This window comes from Microtus oregoni, unplaced genomic scaffold (assembly GCF_018167655.1).
Source record: "Microtus oregoni isolate MIOR12 unplaced genomic scaffold, Mior012 000107F_ref0000227, whole genome shotgun sequence".
Taxonomy (NCBI): Eukaryota; Metazoa; Chordata; class Mammalia; order Rodentia; family Cricetidae; genus Microtus; species Microtus oregoni.
This window is the reverse complement of record NW_024544725.1, coordinates 2,435,304-2,452,771: the sequence shown is the minus strand read 5'-3', so window position 1 is coordinate 2,452,771 and position 17,468 is coordinate 2,435,304. Positions and strand designations below refer to the sequence as shown.

The 17,468-nt window shown below is 36.3% G+C and overlaps 1 protein-coding gene across 1 annotated transcript in view; it reads left to right on the top strand.

The window, feature by feature from the left end:
• LOC121443470 (protein POF1B-like) overlaps positions 1–17,468 on the top strand; it is a 56,222-nt gene that overhangs the window by 10,392 nt on the left and 28,362 nt on the right. The window contains exons 3-4 of the mRNA XM_041645220.1: positions 5,141–5,215; positions 12,424–12,504. Coding sequence (XP_041501154.1) covers positions 5,141–5,215; positions 12,424–12,504 — 156 coding nt within the window. The remainder of the gene's footprint in view (positions 1–5,140; positions 5,216–12,423; positions 12,505–17,468) is intronic.

The following is a 17,468-nucleotide window of genomic DNA, read 5'->3' as shown; positions in this document are numbered from 1 at the left end:
GAGCTATTGTTGCTTGTAGCTGTTAATTAGTTTGCTTTTAGATATATTCATGTATTTGCCCTGCTGATGAAATTCTGTCAAAGTGAAGTTCTTTTGTTTATTAAATTTCATTCTATAACCCTCTAATGGTTTGACACATTACTTATGTGCCCAAAGATTCTCTTGTGAGGACTATTATAACTCTTCAGTACTCATCTACACACCAAGCTTTATTTGGAACTTTCTAAGGAAAGATGTTTGCCTCAAACATAGCACTTACTTACCCACTTATCTACTTACACGAACTTTAGCCTGGGTGTTATTGTGGCTTGATTATAAAATGGCACTCTCAGGCTCATGTTTTAAACATCTATGCCTGAGTTGGTAGCACTGTTTTTGGAGAATCTATAAACTTTCAGGGAACTGTGGCATCTCTAAAAGAATAAGTTCCCTTTGTGTATGTCCTTCAGTATATATTGTCCCTGGTCAGTTCCTGGATCACTTTCTCTGTTTCTTAATCTATTGTGATGTGATCAGCTGTTCTCCAACACAGTCTCCTGACACATGTTCTTAATCACATGGGGCCAAGCATTTATGAGCTTTCCCTTAGCCCATTTTTTTACTCAATCAAAACTATAGAAAAGTTATTGCATCCAATGTAGATATTCCAATACAAAATTATTTTGAATTACTCCCAAAATCAATACACCTAAATTTTTTTCTAGAAAACTTCTCAAGGACTCTGCAAATACTTCATGTCATTCCTCTCCCCATAAAAATTTCAGTGAGATTCAGTCTATAAATTTCTTTGTCTGAGTTTTAGATCTGCTTGTGATCTGCTTCCTATGTACATACATTGTTTTGTTGAAATCTTATTCAACCAAATATATACCTCTGTTCTCGAAATAAGCCCCCAATGTTTACACTTCTCTGCACCTGATAAAATTGTAGCAAGATTTATTACCCTCCTCTAATATTTCTTTGTAATCCAGTCTTTGGTTATGGTGAGGTTAACTGTACCTCTTACCACTTGAAGTTTCTATAGTTAACTCCTTATAGCTCTTATTTCACTTTTAATTGTAAATTTTTATCTGCTAACTGATTATAACTTTGATAAGGGTTGAGATTATAGTCTGCTAAACAATCTATCTCTCTACCCTGTTACACAACAAGTAACATCCATTACACATAGAAAGAGGGCTGGAGATACAGCTCGGTTGCTAGAGTGCTTGTCTAAAATATATGAATCCCTGTGTGTGATCTCCAGTGTCCACATAAACTGCATGTGGTCATACATGTCTGGCTTAAAAGGATTTGGGAATCAGAAGTTCAGAGTTATTTTGGCTTACACAGAAATTCAAGACTAGCTTTGGTTATGCAGGACTTGGTTTTCAGAGAAAATAAAACAAGAATACAAATTAAAAAATCCAGTGTTCCAACCATCAAAGATAACTTCCCAAGTTAACACAGCTATTTCAATGAATTATGCATCACTGAATTTAGAAGCCTTTTTCAAATATTTCCATTATACCAATTATCTTCTTTAGTTCATTCTAATTAGATAATAAAGTGTCTCAGTTTAAACATGTTTGTATTTTTATTATAATAAGCCATTTGGTGATAATGCTATTTTTATCACCATAGAATAGCATAAAAACTTATTAGAGGACCAAAATAGCATTTGTTCTGATTTTTAATTCCATTCTCCAAACAATTCTTAAATTAAGAACATAGGGTATGTTTTGTAGGTTTTCTTTAATGTCTACATGAGAATAACAGTTTCCCAGCCTCTGACTTTCTTCCCTGCCCTGTGATTCTGAAAAGCAGTTATTAGAGTAAATAACTGAGGAACTTGGCCCATTACACTTCAACTGATTTAACTCTGAAGAAACATAGCTATTTTAACAGTTGAAAATGGATACATTTTTTGTGAATAGTGAATTCCCTACTGGAAACCAAAGATTCTAGCTCTGATGAAGTATGTGCTACGATGTAGAAAATTATTTTGAGTGGTGTGGCAAAATTTCCTCAAAAAGTCAACTGATTTCAATCCACTCTGATTTTAAAATTGCCAAGGCCATGTCTACTTCATAAAAAGTAAATGAGGAAGAGAAGGAGCAGCACTGTTACAACTTTGTCAAAGCTGAAAATCATTACTGGAGGCAACAGAGGACAAACAGACCTGGATTTTCTACCAATCTCACCTGTGTAATTATGAACATTGATTTCACCAGACTTATGTGTAAAGAAAGTTGACAACAAGGTGATGTTTATCATTTCTGAGCCACAAGGATAGATGACTCAATAATATAGTGTATATTTTATAAGAAAAAGTAGAACTATCCTGAAATATTAAAGGGATTAAATGATGTAGGTGGTAAATAGAACTTCAGTACCTTATTTAATTTAGAGCCCTGAGGCTATATTTTGCAAATCTATCATGCAGTCTACAGATACCCTTTATTTAATTTATAACAGCTTAAATTATTTAATCAGGACTGTCTCCTCATGCAATCACTTTTAGATAGGTGTAATATTTTGAAGAATACAAAAGTTGCTTTTGAAGTGGGTGTGATAATGCACCCCTGTAATTCAAGGAGACTGTGACTAAAGGCAGGGAAATGATGAGGTCAGCCTGAGGTACATACTGAAATGCTGCCACAGAAAACAATAGCCAGAATATAGCTTAGAAGTAAAACCCTTTTTCTAGCATGCACAAAGTCTTCAGTTAATTCTCCAATAGCCAAAAATATAAATGTTACTTTTCACAAGAACTAATTTTAAAGAAGCAAATAAAAATATATTTAGGCTCCTAATATAACATCTAATCATAACTTACTTTATAAGTAGATTTTTCAATGTATGAAACAAAGTATAATCAAGCAAGTTATAAATATGGTAATGTAGATTGATTAAATGTGTGATTTCTGGAGCCATGCTACTTTTATTGAAATTCTAGTACTTAATATTGCCTGTATGACTTTCACCTATTAAATTGAGCTTCTTTATATAACATTACTTGTGAGTATAATGGGGTTGTTCTGGTACCTTTCTTATGAACTTGTTTTAAGTATTGACTTAGAAAATGCTATATAAGCTGCTTGAAATAGAAAACTCATAATATGTGTTATTATCTCATCATCATCAGTAACATCATCATTAAAGGAAAGCAAAAATGACAAGCTTAAAGAATTTAAAATTATTTTGTCTATATGGAACCAATATGGAAAAATAAGTTTAAAGTATAAAAATGATCTTCCTTTGTTTATAGAAATATTAGAAATAAAACAGAGAGTAAGGATTATCTAAGTCGTGTTTACACACAACCTCATGTCGTTTCCCACACAAGGAAACTGAACTTCCTAGAAGAGACAAGAGTTACCCAATATCACAAATTGTCCAGACCTATAACACGGTTCAAACCCAAGTAGCCCGACTCCAAGCCCAGGCACCTTTCTATTGTACCATGATAACAAAACACCTCATCTGTGCCTTACTTAATTATCAGGAGTTAATTATCAGACTGTGGTTCAAAAGCTGTGTGAATCAAAATATCACTGCCCATTGAATTTAATGATTTCAGTATAAAGGCTCTCTCTATATATTCGCATATACATATACATATGTGTGTGATTTATACAAAATTAAACACTTAGAAAGACTGCTAAAAAAAGAAACCTTATTACTGTGGTGACCTTTAAATTATGACATGCTCTTCATTGATTCATTCACAAACAATTTCTCACTTCTTATGAAACAGGAAATGACTGCAGGATCAATAAAAAGATAATTATAATCTAACAACATTTTATGCATGTGACTGTCATGATGAAACCGTTTACTTTGTATAATTAATATGCTATTAAAATATCTCACTAATTTTTTTTTAAAAAAGAATAGAAGCATTATGTTCATATAGAATAACTTCTCTTTTTTCCCCCATGATCTTTTTACCAGATCCATTAGCACATGGTTGTATTTGGAATCATTTTTTGAAGTGAAGAATATGTACCTTTTTTGCTGTACAGTCTGTAACCTTCTGCATTTACCTGAACAATTTTTAGCTTCTAGCAGGAAATGCAGGAACCTATTCAGAGGTGCCTGAAAATACTGAATCTGTGTTATTGAAGTTGACACAAAAGAAGGGCAAGATGAAAATGTAACAAGTTGAAGACAAAATGATAAAAAAGTGCAAAAGTGTCTAGAACAGTCTCCAGTTTGAGCAAGTGTTTTAAAAACACATGTTATACTTCCACTGTAGCTTGGCTTCTGATAAACTTGTCAGTGTTTACCTTGTATACCTGTGATAATTTTAATTATCCCTTTCTTAGTAAAACATTTCTGTTTGTGGGAAAATATCCTGGAGGCACGTCAATCCATTGTAAATTATAGGGAGGTGTGAGGAGCTTGAGTAATGCTATCAACTTTGCAATCTGGAGATGGGGATGGAGCTTAGTGGTAAGCACTTGGGTAACATGTGAGGTCTCAGGTTGGATCCCCAGTACCTGTACACAATAATGAGGCAATGCATATTAACTAACTTGGGGAGAAAGATAAACAATGGTATAGCATAGTCAAAAGGGTAATCATTTTTGTCTAATCACTATGAATACCACACCGCTTCACTTCTGTGAATGATTTTGAAGCAGTAGTGCTGAGTCCAGAATTAAAGCTGGTACCAGAACAGATTAAGAGGGATGGAGCCAACTTCAAAGAATCTAAAAGTAACACTCATGTTTTCAAAGGTAGTTTCCTCTATTAGTTTGATAATTTTTATTTGTTTTTGCCCAACAAGTTTTTTATCTTATTCACATAAGACATAAAATACCATTGTGGTATATATTTGTATGGTTGTCAAAGAAGAAAAAATAAAAGCTAACGATACAAGACTGGGCTGCTATAAAAGTGCTCTAGGATTTATTTTATTGTTAGGTTACTTTAAAAAGTTGGCCAATTAATTCAGCAAATGTACCCTTTGGAAAGATAGACACCATCAAAGAAAGCTATATGCAGTGCTCTTATTTGTGACTAATAAGATTATTGTAAAAATATAAAGGACATGTTATCCTTTAAATTGTATGAGCTAATAATCCCAGTGACAGGAGACTTGCAAAGCACAGTGCTCTGAAACAATTTCTGAATGTCTTGTTTCTCTCAACAGGAGCTCCATTCTCCAACTCTGAAAATCTCTACTTGCGCGCCAAGCACTCTACATATAACACAAAATGCCGAACAGGTAAACAAGGTTGTATGCTACATTAGATTTGTTTTTCTCCTTTTTGTGTAAGTCATGTTCATATGTGAGAACATTCTTTAGATCTTTATAGAACTACACATTCACAAAGGAAGAGAATTTTCTCATATGAAAATAAGTCCTGCTCAGGAAAAGAATGTGCAGCAAGTGCCATGAATTACATTTTTACTTCCATTACTCTCTCTCATTCAAACATTCAGTTTAAGCGTAGTTTAATTTTAGCTGAGAATCTTCTGGTGAGTGTGGCTATTTTAAGGGTTCTTGGTTTTAGTGCAAATAAAACATCTGCATTTTGGGTTGACTGAGGAACTGCCTTTGCAAGTGGTTATACTTAAAAATTTATATTTAGAGGTAGACCCTTACAGGACAAGAGATTATGCTCATTATGAGTGTATGATTTCAATAACAAACCGACTGTAATTATCTTTCACCTTTATGACCTAATAATACTAGTTATTGGATTAGGTTTTAATGTAAGTATTGTATATCTAAAGGAGATCTGTAATAAAAAAGATTTATTTAACTGATACATGCAAAAAAGTCTAAGAAATAAAGCATATTAAAGCTGTAGTCACACGGGACAGGAGCACACAATTGAGGGTGTAAACAAGAGAGAAGATGCTATTTGAAGTTTCTGGCCAACACATAGTATTTTGCTGTTGTTAAGCTCTGATTCCTAGTTTGGTTGAATAGTTTGAGGTTTATTAACCACTTTCTTTTCCCTCATATGTTTATTGAGAATTTTGCATATAATGTGTTTTGATCAAATCTGCTTTCTATTCCTCCTCCATTGATTCATATCCTTCCCTCACAACACCCTTTTCTCCAGCCTTCATGAGCTTTTATCAATTTTTCAGAGTTCTCTTGGTGCTTCCTGTATAGGTATGACTGTTGGAGCCTTTGTTAGAGAATGAGAGCTTCTCAGGGACACATCCCTGACAAAATCTTACTTCCCATCCCCTAGTAGCTATCAGTTTCCAGATGCTCCCTTAGGTAGGGGTGGGACTTCATGATCTCCCTCAACTGTGTTGGTATTTTGACTGGTTTGATCTTGGACAGGTCTTATACATGCAATCACAGTCACTGTGAATTCATGTATGCAATGGTTTTAGATCCAGCAAATAAGGTTTTGCTAGGGATAGTCTTGATTTCTGGCTCTTATAATCTTCCCAACTTCCCATGCTTTCGTTCATAATTTCTGAGCATTATTTTATTTAATTGTATATGTATTTGATTACTTCACTACTAATTTACAGATCTTGTTCTCATTAATGTAAAACAAGCCTCTTATATTAATAATACTGAGCTTTTCTATAAAACATTTCCAGTTTTTCTTTATTCTAGTGTTTTTTTTCTTTTTCTGTCTTTCTTTCTTCCCTTTTTATTGAACTTCTGAGACAAGTCTAGGTATGTACACCAGGCTAATCTGCAAAGCCAGATACCCTTGTTTCAGCCTCCTAAGTACTTTAATTACAGGCCTGCAGCAATACATACAGGGTTTCTGTCTCTTTTGTCTCTTTTAATATAATCTGTGGCTCTCTACTTCCAACACGATGAATATTTTAAGGGGTATGCTACAATGCCCAGATAAAGCCAAAATTTTAATTGACTAACATTAAGCAGTATTTTGTTCTAATTCTGCAGGGATGGATACAGCAAAACAAAATACTTTATAAAAAAAATCTCACCATGCATATTTTAAAATTTATAAAGAGGCACCTAGTCCCCAAGCTGCTGCTATTGCTTCTTGAGTTGCTATTGGTCATACTTGCATAGCACATTTCTTTGTGGTCTCCAATGTACTTTGTGTGGCCACATCAGCTAGCTTTAACTAGAGAATAACCTTAATTTGAAAAGTGACTCCGCATCTGAACTGGCTTTCACTCTCCACAAAGAAGTACCAGAGGACTATCTGACCATTGAGCAAGCACCATCAATCCTTCTCCAGAAAGCAAATCAGACAAGAGACCAGGTACTCTTAATTACAAAATGTTAGATCCAGATCTTTTCTCCTTGATCTATGAAACTTTTTAGATTTTCTCAAAACTGATATCAGTGGGTAAAATAAAAATACCCAAGTCATTGTAGAGGTTGCCCAAAGTCCTTTCTCTAAAGCATTTAAATATCCATAAATGAAGCATAAATTAGTCACTCTTATTCCCTAACTTGCTGTGGGAGTCTCTGCAAACACTACAGCGAGCAGAATCTCTCAGTGAGTGGAAAAGAAAGTCTGATTAAACGTGACTCAGTAGGCAGTGCTAGTTCAAACTTCCAAAATTTGACACTGGGCAGTTTATTTTTAGACGTATGTAAGTATAGCACAATTTGGAAAAATATTTTCTCATGATAATTAACCTAATCCCATGTATACAATAATGCTTAAGACATGATTGCATTGAACCTCTTGTAAAAATACAGGTGAAAGATAGGTTTATATATAGTAACTAAGGAAGCAGATTCAAGGTAAACAATGCTCATGATAAGGGCTCTGGGAGGAAAGCACTGTAGATTGACTGAGATAAACATAAATCTGGGGGAACTAGTGTTGCCTGGCCATACAGATAGTACAGATGTCATTAGGCTACTAAGCACATCTGTTCTCAGCATTCTGGCCAAAAACAAAACAAAACAAAATGAAAACAAGTTATGTACCTCCCTTTGAAATGACAACTAGGAGTGCTAAGCATTTCTGGTCCCCCTAGTGCTTGTCTGTAAGCACAAGGACCTACGTGCTTCTTACAGCTTGCGACCCTGATGGCAGAAGTCTTTGCCCTTGGTGAGGGAAAAGAGTGGGGACCAGGACTGTAAGTAGGAATGATAATCATTTACATACCATATATTAGTTACTTTCCTGTTGCTATGATAAAACACTATGACCACAATTGATTAGGGAAGTGTCTTAATTAACGTTACCATTACTGTGATAAGGAATCATAACTAAAATTAATTGGGGAGAAAACGGTTTGTTTTTGCTTTCAAATTGCTATTCATCATTGAAGGAAGTCAGCACAGGAACTCAAACAGCTGGGGCTGTTCTTAGTGGTCATCCCATGGTACTGGCATCTCCAAAATGCTAGGGTCTTTTGCTGCACCTGGGCTGCACTTCAACAATACCCTCCCATAGGCTCTCTTCATAGTGCCAAGCCTCAAATTCTGGGTCTTCAACTGCAACTGAGGATGCACCTTTACTAATGGCCTCTCACAATGCTAAAACTCAGGTGCTCTCGGTGACCTCCTCATGCTTTCAAAACTAGTACCACCTGGGTGACTCTTAGGCATTACCAAGCTCAGTTGCCAACCTAGGCCACCTCTAGAACACAGCTTCTGTGTTCTCTCAGGAACCACTTCCTAGAAGACTTCATCTCAGTGATGCTGATCTCTTCTTAATCCCCACTGATTCTTCATCACAGCTGACCAGCAACGGTTGTCGCAGCAAGGAAAAGGTTTTACTTTAGTAGTTCTGGTCTCTTGTTAGTCACAGCCAATTATTCAGCTCCAGCTGATAAGCCACCACAGATCCTTCATACAAATGACCTGATAGAGGCTTTATTTCCCTATGTCACGTCACAGACCAGGGCTTCATCATCTGTACTGCTATCAACATTGATGTCTTCCAGAAGAGCTCACTGAGCTCTCAACGTTCAATGACTTTTCCAGCTCAAAGTTCCAAAGTCTCTCCACAATCCTCCCAAAACAGCATGATCTTGTCTGTCACAGCAGTACCCCACTATCCTGATACCAACTTCTGTCTTAGAGTTGGGAATGCTGTGATAAAACACCATGACCAAAAACAACTTGGGGAGGACTGGATTTATTTATCTTATGCTTCCACATCACTGTTAATCACTGGAGGCAGTTAGCACAGGAACTCAGACAGGGCAGGATTGCGGAGTCAGGAATTAACGCAGAATCCATGGAAGAGTGTTGCTTACTGGCTTGTTCTCCATGGCTTGCTTAGCTTGCTTTCTCATAGAACCCAGGACCGCTTGCCCGGGGTCCACATACAATAAACTGGGTCCTTCCATACCAATTAACAAAGTTGTCTATAGGCTTTCCTGCAGCCTGATTTTATGGAAGCATTTTCTTGATTAAGGCTTCCATCTCTCTAATGACTCTAGCTTGTGTCAAGTTGACTAACACTAGGAAGCACAAGAAGAAAGACTTTATTGGGCTTATAGTTCCAGAAGATGAGTCCATAATGGTAAGTGAACCATACCAAGAGGTGGCGGGAGCAGAAATCTGAGAGATCATATCTTAACCATAAACATGTAACAGAAAATATTCTGGAAGTAGAGTGTGTCTATAAACCCACAAAGCCCATCCGCAATGAAGTACTTCCTCCAGAAAGATTCCTCCACCTAAATATTCCATGTTCTACTCAAACAGTACCACCAACTGGAACCAAATGTTCAGCTACCTGACTCCATAAGGGAAACTTATTCAAACCACCACTCCCCCAAGATGGGATCCAGAATCAGAACAACAGACTTTTGAAAGCAAAGAACAGCCAAATTATGATCCCAGAGACAGTAAGTGTGGCTGCAAGTTTCTGGTCTTTCCGTAATATCACCTACTGTAATGATAATCCAAAATACACCAAGTCTGGTGGCAATGCAGTCATTGAAACGAAATCTAGAACAATGGTGATCCAAACGGTCCATAAATAGGAACTAATTTCAAAGGAGCTGGAGCCCAAGTGTGTTAGACTTTGGAAGCTTCTAACCTTTCGGAAAGGGACACAGATGTGAGTCATGCATGTGCTTGAAAACAGTTAAATTCTTAGCAAAGTAAGTACACAAGGTGGTCAATGTGCCCCCAGTTGCTCCAGCTCCTTTCCATGCAGGTAGCCTGCAGCATGAATCTATTAGTGCCTTTGACAATATAAATCCTGAAAACTTCCTCTGAAGTGTGCTATGGCAGAGGTGGGGCAAAAAAAAAAAAAAGACAATGGAGATATTCAGCTCCATGGTCCAAGATTGCATCTGCTTTATGCTGTTCATAGAGAACATCCGAGCGGCTGCCTAGTGCTGCTTCTGTGGTGACAAATCACGCCCGCAGCAAGAATAGGTGGAAATTCCCAGTCTTCCCAGCATCGAGTTCTCCATTGAACCCTCCTACACAGTTCTGATGTGGATTATCTGCAATGTTAACTGAAGCATGTACAAGCAGGCCCAGCTTCTAACAATAGACAGAAACATATAGAATTATTTAGGTAATGAGTAAAACAAACAGTAAGGAAGTAATAAAGAGACTGAGAAGAGAAGGGGAGGTACCCTTTCTGATTTTTGGATGCAAACACACTGTGCTATTCTACTGATTGGCTCTGCTTATTTTTATATGCATGAGTATTTTTTATTGAGTACATTAAGGATATGTACCAGGCTATAGGGTGTGTCATATTGCACTATCCTTGTGATGTATGGTGATTGTCCATAGCCTTGAAAATATTACTAATAGCCAGATGGGCAGGTGGATTGGGCCAACAGAAAAAGAAATAATAAAAATCAGAGAGCCTGGAAGTCATACTGCATTTGATTCATACTCAGAACCCATGTCTTCCAGAAAAAAAAGAAGTTGACATCATGTAAATTATGAGTAATTTTTCTGTACAACTTATTTAATATGAATTGAATTTAAGCTTAACTTTTTATCTAAACATGTCATTGCAACACAGTTCTCTCTTAGAAAGTTTAGAAAGAAAACAGATTAATAAAATGTAGGAAAAGGGAATTTTGCAATGAATTTCTTAAAAATAAATACCCCAGTGGAGACACCTACTTTAAACCAGTTGTTATTTAGATTCAAGTCACTTTACTAATTTTAAATTTTCCAAATTCTCTTGCCTCAGACTAGGTAGGAGGAAGTGAGATGAGTGAGAAGATTTAGGGCAATTTTGAGGCCCTTATTTTAAATAGACTTTAAAATAGAACAGGAAACATAATGCTACAATTCTATTCAATGACTATGAACACTATTATTTCTTTTTTATTATTATTTTTATTGAGCTCTACATTTTTCTCTGCTCCCCTTCTTCCGTCTCCCCTCCCTTCCATCCTCTCCCAATGTCCCCATGATCCCAGTTTACTCAGATCTTGTCTCTTGCAACTTTCCATGTAGATTAGATCTATGTATGTCTCTCTTAGGGTCCTCATTGTTGTCTAGGTTCTCTTGGATTGTGATTTGTGGGCTGGTGTTCTTTGCTTTATGCTTAAAAACCACTTATGAGTCAGTACATGTGATAATTGTCTTTCTGGGTCTGGGTTACCTTACTCAAAATGATGTTTTCTAGCTCCATCCATTTGCCTGAAAAATTTAAGATGTCATTATTTTTTCCTGCTGTGTAGTACTCCGTGTAAAATGTACCACATTTTCATTATCCATTCTTTGGACAAAGGACATTTAGGTTGTTTCCAGGTTCTGGTTATGACAAACAATGCTGCTATGAACACAGTTGAGTGCATGTCCTTGTAGCACAATTGAGCATCCTTTGAGTATATATCCAAAAGTGGTATTGGGTCTTGATGAAGGTTGTTTCCTAATTTTCTGAGAAACTGCCGATTCTGTTTGTGTCTTAGATGGTTCAGAAGACTGTAGAAAACTTAGACATAAAAACAAGGAGCAGAACTTTTCCAAAATGGGAAGAGAAGCACAATAAAAGGGAAAATAGTGTACCCTATTTAATATGTTCTATCACCATTTATGCAATTTCACTCTACTCCAATATATCTCCAGTATGTATATATAAAAATGAATTAGGAACTGGAGTCTTGGAAATATTCACTTTCAATATTTTATGAAAGAATAGTACCTCTATTATTTTTGTAAAGTATTTATTGTCATTAGGTATTGAATCTTAAGAGGTAGGGTAGAATGTAAGGATAAATAACTGTTAGTTTTCATAGAACTTTTTACCTTGCAAACTCTAGCAGAGAAGAATATATAAAAAACATAATAAAATATGAAAAAGTATGGTAAAAATAGAAATTAGTATAATCAACTACTTACAACAGCACTGAGCAAATGCTGCTTTGTAAAAGTATTTCCAACACTAAAGTTAAATAAATCATAAAGTCACAAAACATTATTAATGAAAATGACTATATAATGTTCACCATGAAAATTGTTCCTTATTATTAATTACCCATAATGATAGTTATATGTATTTGTCTGGATTTCATTTTTCTTTACAGGAACTTCATTCTCCAACAGTGAAAGTTACTACGTATCCACAAACTACCATTAGGAGATACATAGTACAAAAACCTGAACAGGTAAGGTGTCATGTGATCTCTTTTTCCAGTGGGTGAGTCAGTTACTAGATCCTTAAACGCAGATTGCTGGCCTATCTTCCAGTTAAAAAGTGCACTTCTAATCATTAATATAAAACTCCATTTTTAGTTTCAGGGTGCCATGCACCGTTCTGTTCTGATATAGCAATGAAAAAGTTCCAAACAGCTTGGCTGTTATAATACTTTCTTTTCTATAGCCCCACCCTGGCAGTGCAAGGGACTTTGGTGCACTTTGAACCATAGAGAAAAGGAACAAAGGTCTTCACAGGCTTCCCATAAAATCTACCAACCACAACACTGGGAGCTGGAAGGTTTAGTGTATTTGCATTTGACTTTCACCTGTGGACTAGGAAGAAGATTAAAAGTCAAAAGCTCAAAAAATGTTTTCATGTGCTTGTAGCCTCTGATGTGTGAATTATGTACTTAGTAATGAGATATTTAGAAATTTACATTATTATATTTTTAACTAAGATATATAATCGTATGTTTTACAAAGTACATAGTTTCCTCTGTCTAATTTGAGAAGAAAATTAAGACAGCATTTTTCCATGATAATAAACCTTCCTTGAGTACACACACACACACACACACACACACAAACACACACACACATATACATGCACACATTCATCTTCTAGTGGCAACGGAACATTTTGGCCTCTTAAGGCTTCAACCTCCCTATAGGAAACACTGGGGTATGAATAGAGACAAGACATTTTTCCCTTTACTCTTCATTTCTCCATTAGAAAGAGAAGAAATCTTTCCTAATCTAGATGGTGTAGAGGATGTACTTCTGCTACTATTCCACCTCTTTTTTTTAAATTTACTTATTAAAATCATGTTCTTGAGTCTCCTTAATTAAGGAATCTGCTAGTTGTGCATGTGTGTTTGTGTGAATTTGCGAACACACAGGATCTGAATAAGGTGATGATTACTTTGGATATTTGCTTGAGTTTTCATAAATTTGTGTAAACATAGAAGAAGGACGTGATTATAATTAAAGCAGTTGCCTGCTCCTTCCTTTGCATAATAAAATAGTTAAGCAACAAGTCTGGAAACAGGGGCAAGGTGGCTGGACTAGGTGCAGTAAGGAGACCCTCAGTGGGGTCTCCCTAACCTTCGTCCCTCTACTGCTCACTTCCCAGTCCTGCGATTGGAGTAGAGTGCATACTAGGTGACTATACCCTAATATATTGGCTTCTTAAAAAGACAGAATTTCTAGTATGTTCTGTACTTATACACATCTAATCTGCTTTTTTAGCCAAATGTTTCATGTTCTTCTACTTACGTAGGTATTTATTCTTGTATATGGTAATATGATGTATATGTATGTTTATGTTTACCTATGTATGTAAGTACATGTGGAGATCAGAAGTTAGCATCATGTGTCCTCTTCAATCACGGTGTGCCTTTCTTTTCTTGCTGAACCTGGAACTCATAGGTAAGGCTAGCCTGCCTGGTCAGTAAGCTCCAGGTATCTACTTGTTTTTCCTTCCCCAAGGCTAAGTTGTTAGATATGATACCATGAACAGACTTTTCTGAATGCCAAGTATCCAAACTCTGGTTTTCATGCTTACACAACAAGCACTTTATCAACCAAGTCATCTCCCAAGCCTGAAGCGCATATTCTTTAAAATGTATTTTTCTTATTCTTGAGGAATAAGTTCTTAAGTGCTACAGGAACATTGAGTTACAAAGTGATGAAGTTGGAAATGGACTTGAATAATGCATAAGAAAAATAACAGTGAAGAACAACTCATAATAGACCTTAAATGATTATCCAATAAATTATGTAATTACATATTTACTTTTACACCATGTTGTTTAAAAAGCAGCAAAATTTGACATGTGTGTATAAGTAAGGGCATATTAAGAACATTGGGCTTGTTCCTTTAAGAACTCGTTATCTCAGACCATGCTGAACTGCAAACATTTCCTCAGGAAAATTTAACAGAACAGTGGAGAAAATTGGTCCTTTTAAAGATTTTGAACTCTGCCTTTTATTGAGCAATAAAACAAAATTCAAGCCACTTTCTTTGTAAACTAAAATAACGCGAATTGGTTTTGCAAAATAGCTTTAACACTCTGTCCGTGTGTGTGTGTGTGTGTGTGTGTGTGTGTGTGTGTGTGTGTATTCCTATTTTCTTTTTTAGGTATATTTCTTTTGTATTTTTCACTTTTAAATCTCTCCAGGAGAAGATTTAGTTTAATTTCAATGTTGATAATAAATTGAGGCTCTTAAATGGTAACCTCATCCTCTTTCACCTCCTAGTTTTTCCAAATTTTATTCCTTGTTTTTGGAATTAAAATAATCCCAAACAACGTGTCTAGTTATGATTCTTTCTGTCTCTTTTCAGACCTTTTATTTGTGGTTGCTTCTGATTTTCCTTATCCTCAATTTGTCATTATAATCATAGGATTTATATATACTGACTTACATTTTATCTAAAAATGAAGAAAACGCATTCATTTCATTAGTGGGTGAAATCTAATGATATTTATCAGTTTTTTGAAGTTTCTCATTGTGATAATCCTGATATGGAGAAGATATGTTATAGCAGTGGTCCTCAACCTTCCTAATGTGGTGACCTTTAACACAGTTCTGTACTGCTGTGTGTGTCTGCATGTGGGTGGACCCACATGGACATGAAAGAGAAGGAGTCTCAGTTCCTAAGACCACCAGAAATATGTGTTTTTCTGATAATACGAGGTGTCCCTGTAGCAGTCATGACCCACAGGTTGAGAACTACTGTTCTATAGCCTTCAACTAGGAATAAGGAAATAAGGCATTTTTTTTTAAAAAGTGCTTACATTTTCTTTTAGTGTAGGAAGTAAGGCATGTCCACAAATGACTGTGTAAAATCCTTTGGAAAATGCATGGTGTGAGTGATAGATACCAGTAGAGAAATGCAAATTATCTTAGTTACTTTTCTGATGACATGACAAGATACCATGCGGATCTAGGCAACCTATAAAATAAAGCCTCTGATTTGAGGCTTGCTTACAGTGTTAGATGGTGAGTTCATAACCATCATGGCAGGGATCATGGCAACAGCAGGCAGGCAGAGTTTTGGAGCAGTAGCTGAGAGCCTACTACTGGGCGGGTTCTTGCACTGAGGGTCACTACCATTATTACATTTCTCCATATCTTTTATCACAGACTAAAGCTTCAATGTTAATATCCTAGTGTTCCTTTTTTCCTCGAACTGTACATTTTGTATTTTTTTTGCCCTGCTTGCTTTTTTTTTCATTGTAGATCAGCATAGTAGTGATCACTCATAGCCACATGACACAGGCAATATTTGGCAATACCTGAAATCTTCACTCCCAGCAAAACTAGTCTGACACTCTTCAGTTTTCCTTCCAGCAGGCAGATTCTTAGCATAAGGACAAAAGGCAACTACATTCTTTGTGAAAATATTCTAAGAATTGTTGTTAGCCTCGTTGTTAATACCGTTTACCTCTGAAACCAGAGGATATGGGCAAAATACGAAACAGTATGGTTAGACATGTCACAGCAATAGCCCACACACTGGTACTGACTCTTGTCTTAGTTCCCTTTCTATTGCCGTGATAAAACACTATGACCAAGGCAACATTGAAAGAAAGACTTTAATTTGGTGGTTTATGATTCCAAAGGGTGAGTCCATAGCCATAGTGCCAGGAAGTATGACAACAGGCAGACAGCTATAGCACAGGAGGAGTAGGTGAGAACATACAACTCATCCACAAGCACTAGGCAAGAGAGGGAAAGGGAGAAAGAGAGAGAGCGAGAGAGAGCGAGAGAGAGCGAGAGAGAGAGAGAGAGAATGGTAAGGAGTGGTGTGGGTTTCTGAAACCTTCAAGCCCTTCCCCAGTGACACACTTCCTCTAACAAGGTCACATGTCCAATCCTTCTCAAAGAGTTCCACTAGCTGGAGACCAAGTATTAAAACAGATGGGTCTATGGGAGCTATGCTCATTCAAACCACTACATTGCAGTTTGACTTCAGATAACACATTTGGTATTTGTGGAAAATTAAATAAATATTTGTTTTGACATGTAATATATTGATACAATTTACAAAATATTAGAATCATTATATATAAGGAAACAAATTAAATATATGTACTTTGTCCAGGTCTTCACAAATTCTTCTCCTTTCTGACAGCTAATCTGTGTTACGGGGGCTGACAGAAGAAAAATTAAATGTGAGCCTAAAGGCCTGATAGGTGGGGATATTGGGTTATGGTGGCCAATAGAAAAGATTAAGAAGAGATGAGGAGAATTTGGTTTATTAAAGGGGAATACCATAAGATCTGCTTGAGCCAGTGGGATGTGAGGTGCTTAATAGAGAGGGTACCTAGTGAATATTCAAAATGACACAGCTAAATGTCACATTGGAGATACAAATAAGAGGGTTGGTATCTAAAGTTTACTGGCAATAACAAAGGCATGGGTGTGATTGCTGTGGGGTAGAGAGGCCAGAACTGGAGAAATATCCACTTCAAGGGAACAGAAAGAAGAACTCACTGTCACAGCAAATGTCTTCTCAGAGAAGGTTGTTAAAACAGTAACAAGTAAATAGAACAAATTGAGTAACCATGTCAAGTAAACATAAAGCTAAAGACAATAAATATGGGGATGAACTTTGACAGTTAAGAAAGTGACAGTGATATTTAAAACAGCAGTTTCAATATGCTCATTGGAGCAAGATCCAGATTCAGGAAGCTAATGGATATACTTCTCAAAGGGAAGTGGAGGAAGTTAAGTATGGGGATGCCTTTCTGAAAAGGATATTGGTCAAAGGCAAAAGAAAAGGTATCACTAGAAGAGAAAGCTAAATCTTGGAAACCCTGGAAGATTTGTAGATAGAATGAATCAGTAAGGTGAGTGAAGAGTGATGCAACAGAGTAAAAAGGCAAATGCGGAGAGATTCTGAAGGAGAAAAGAGGGATACAATTCA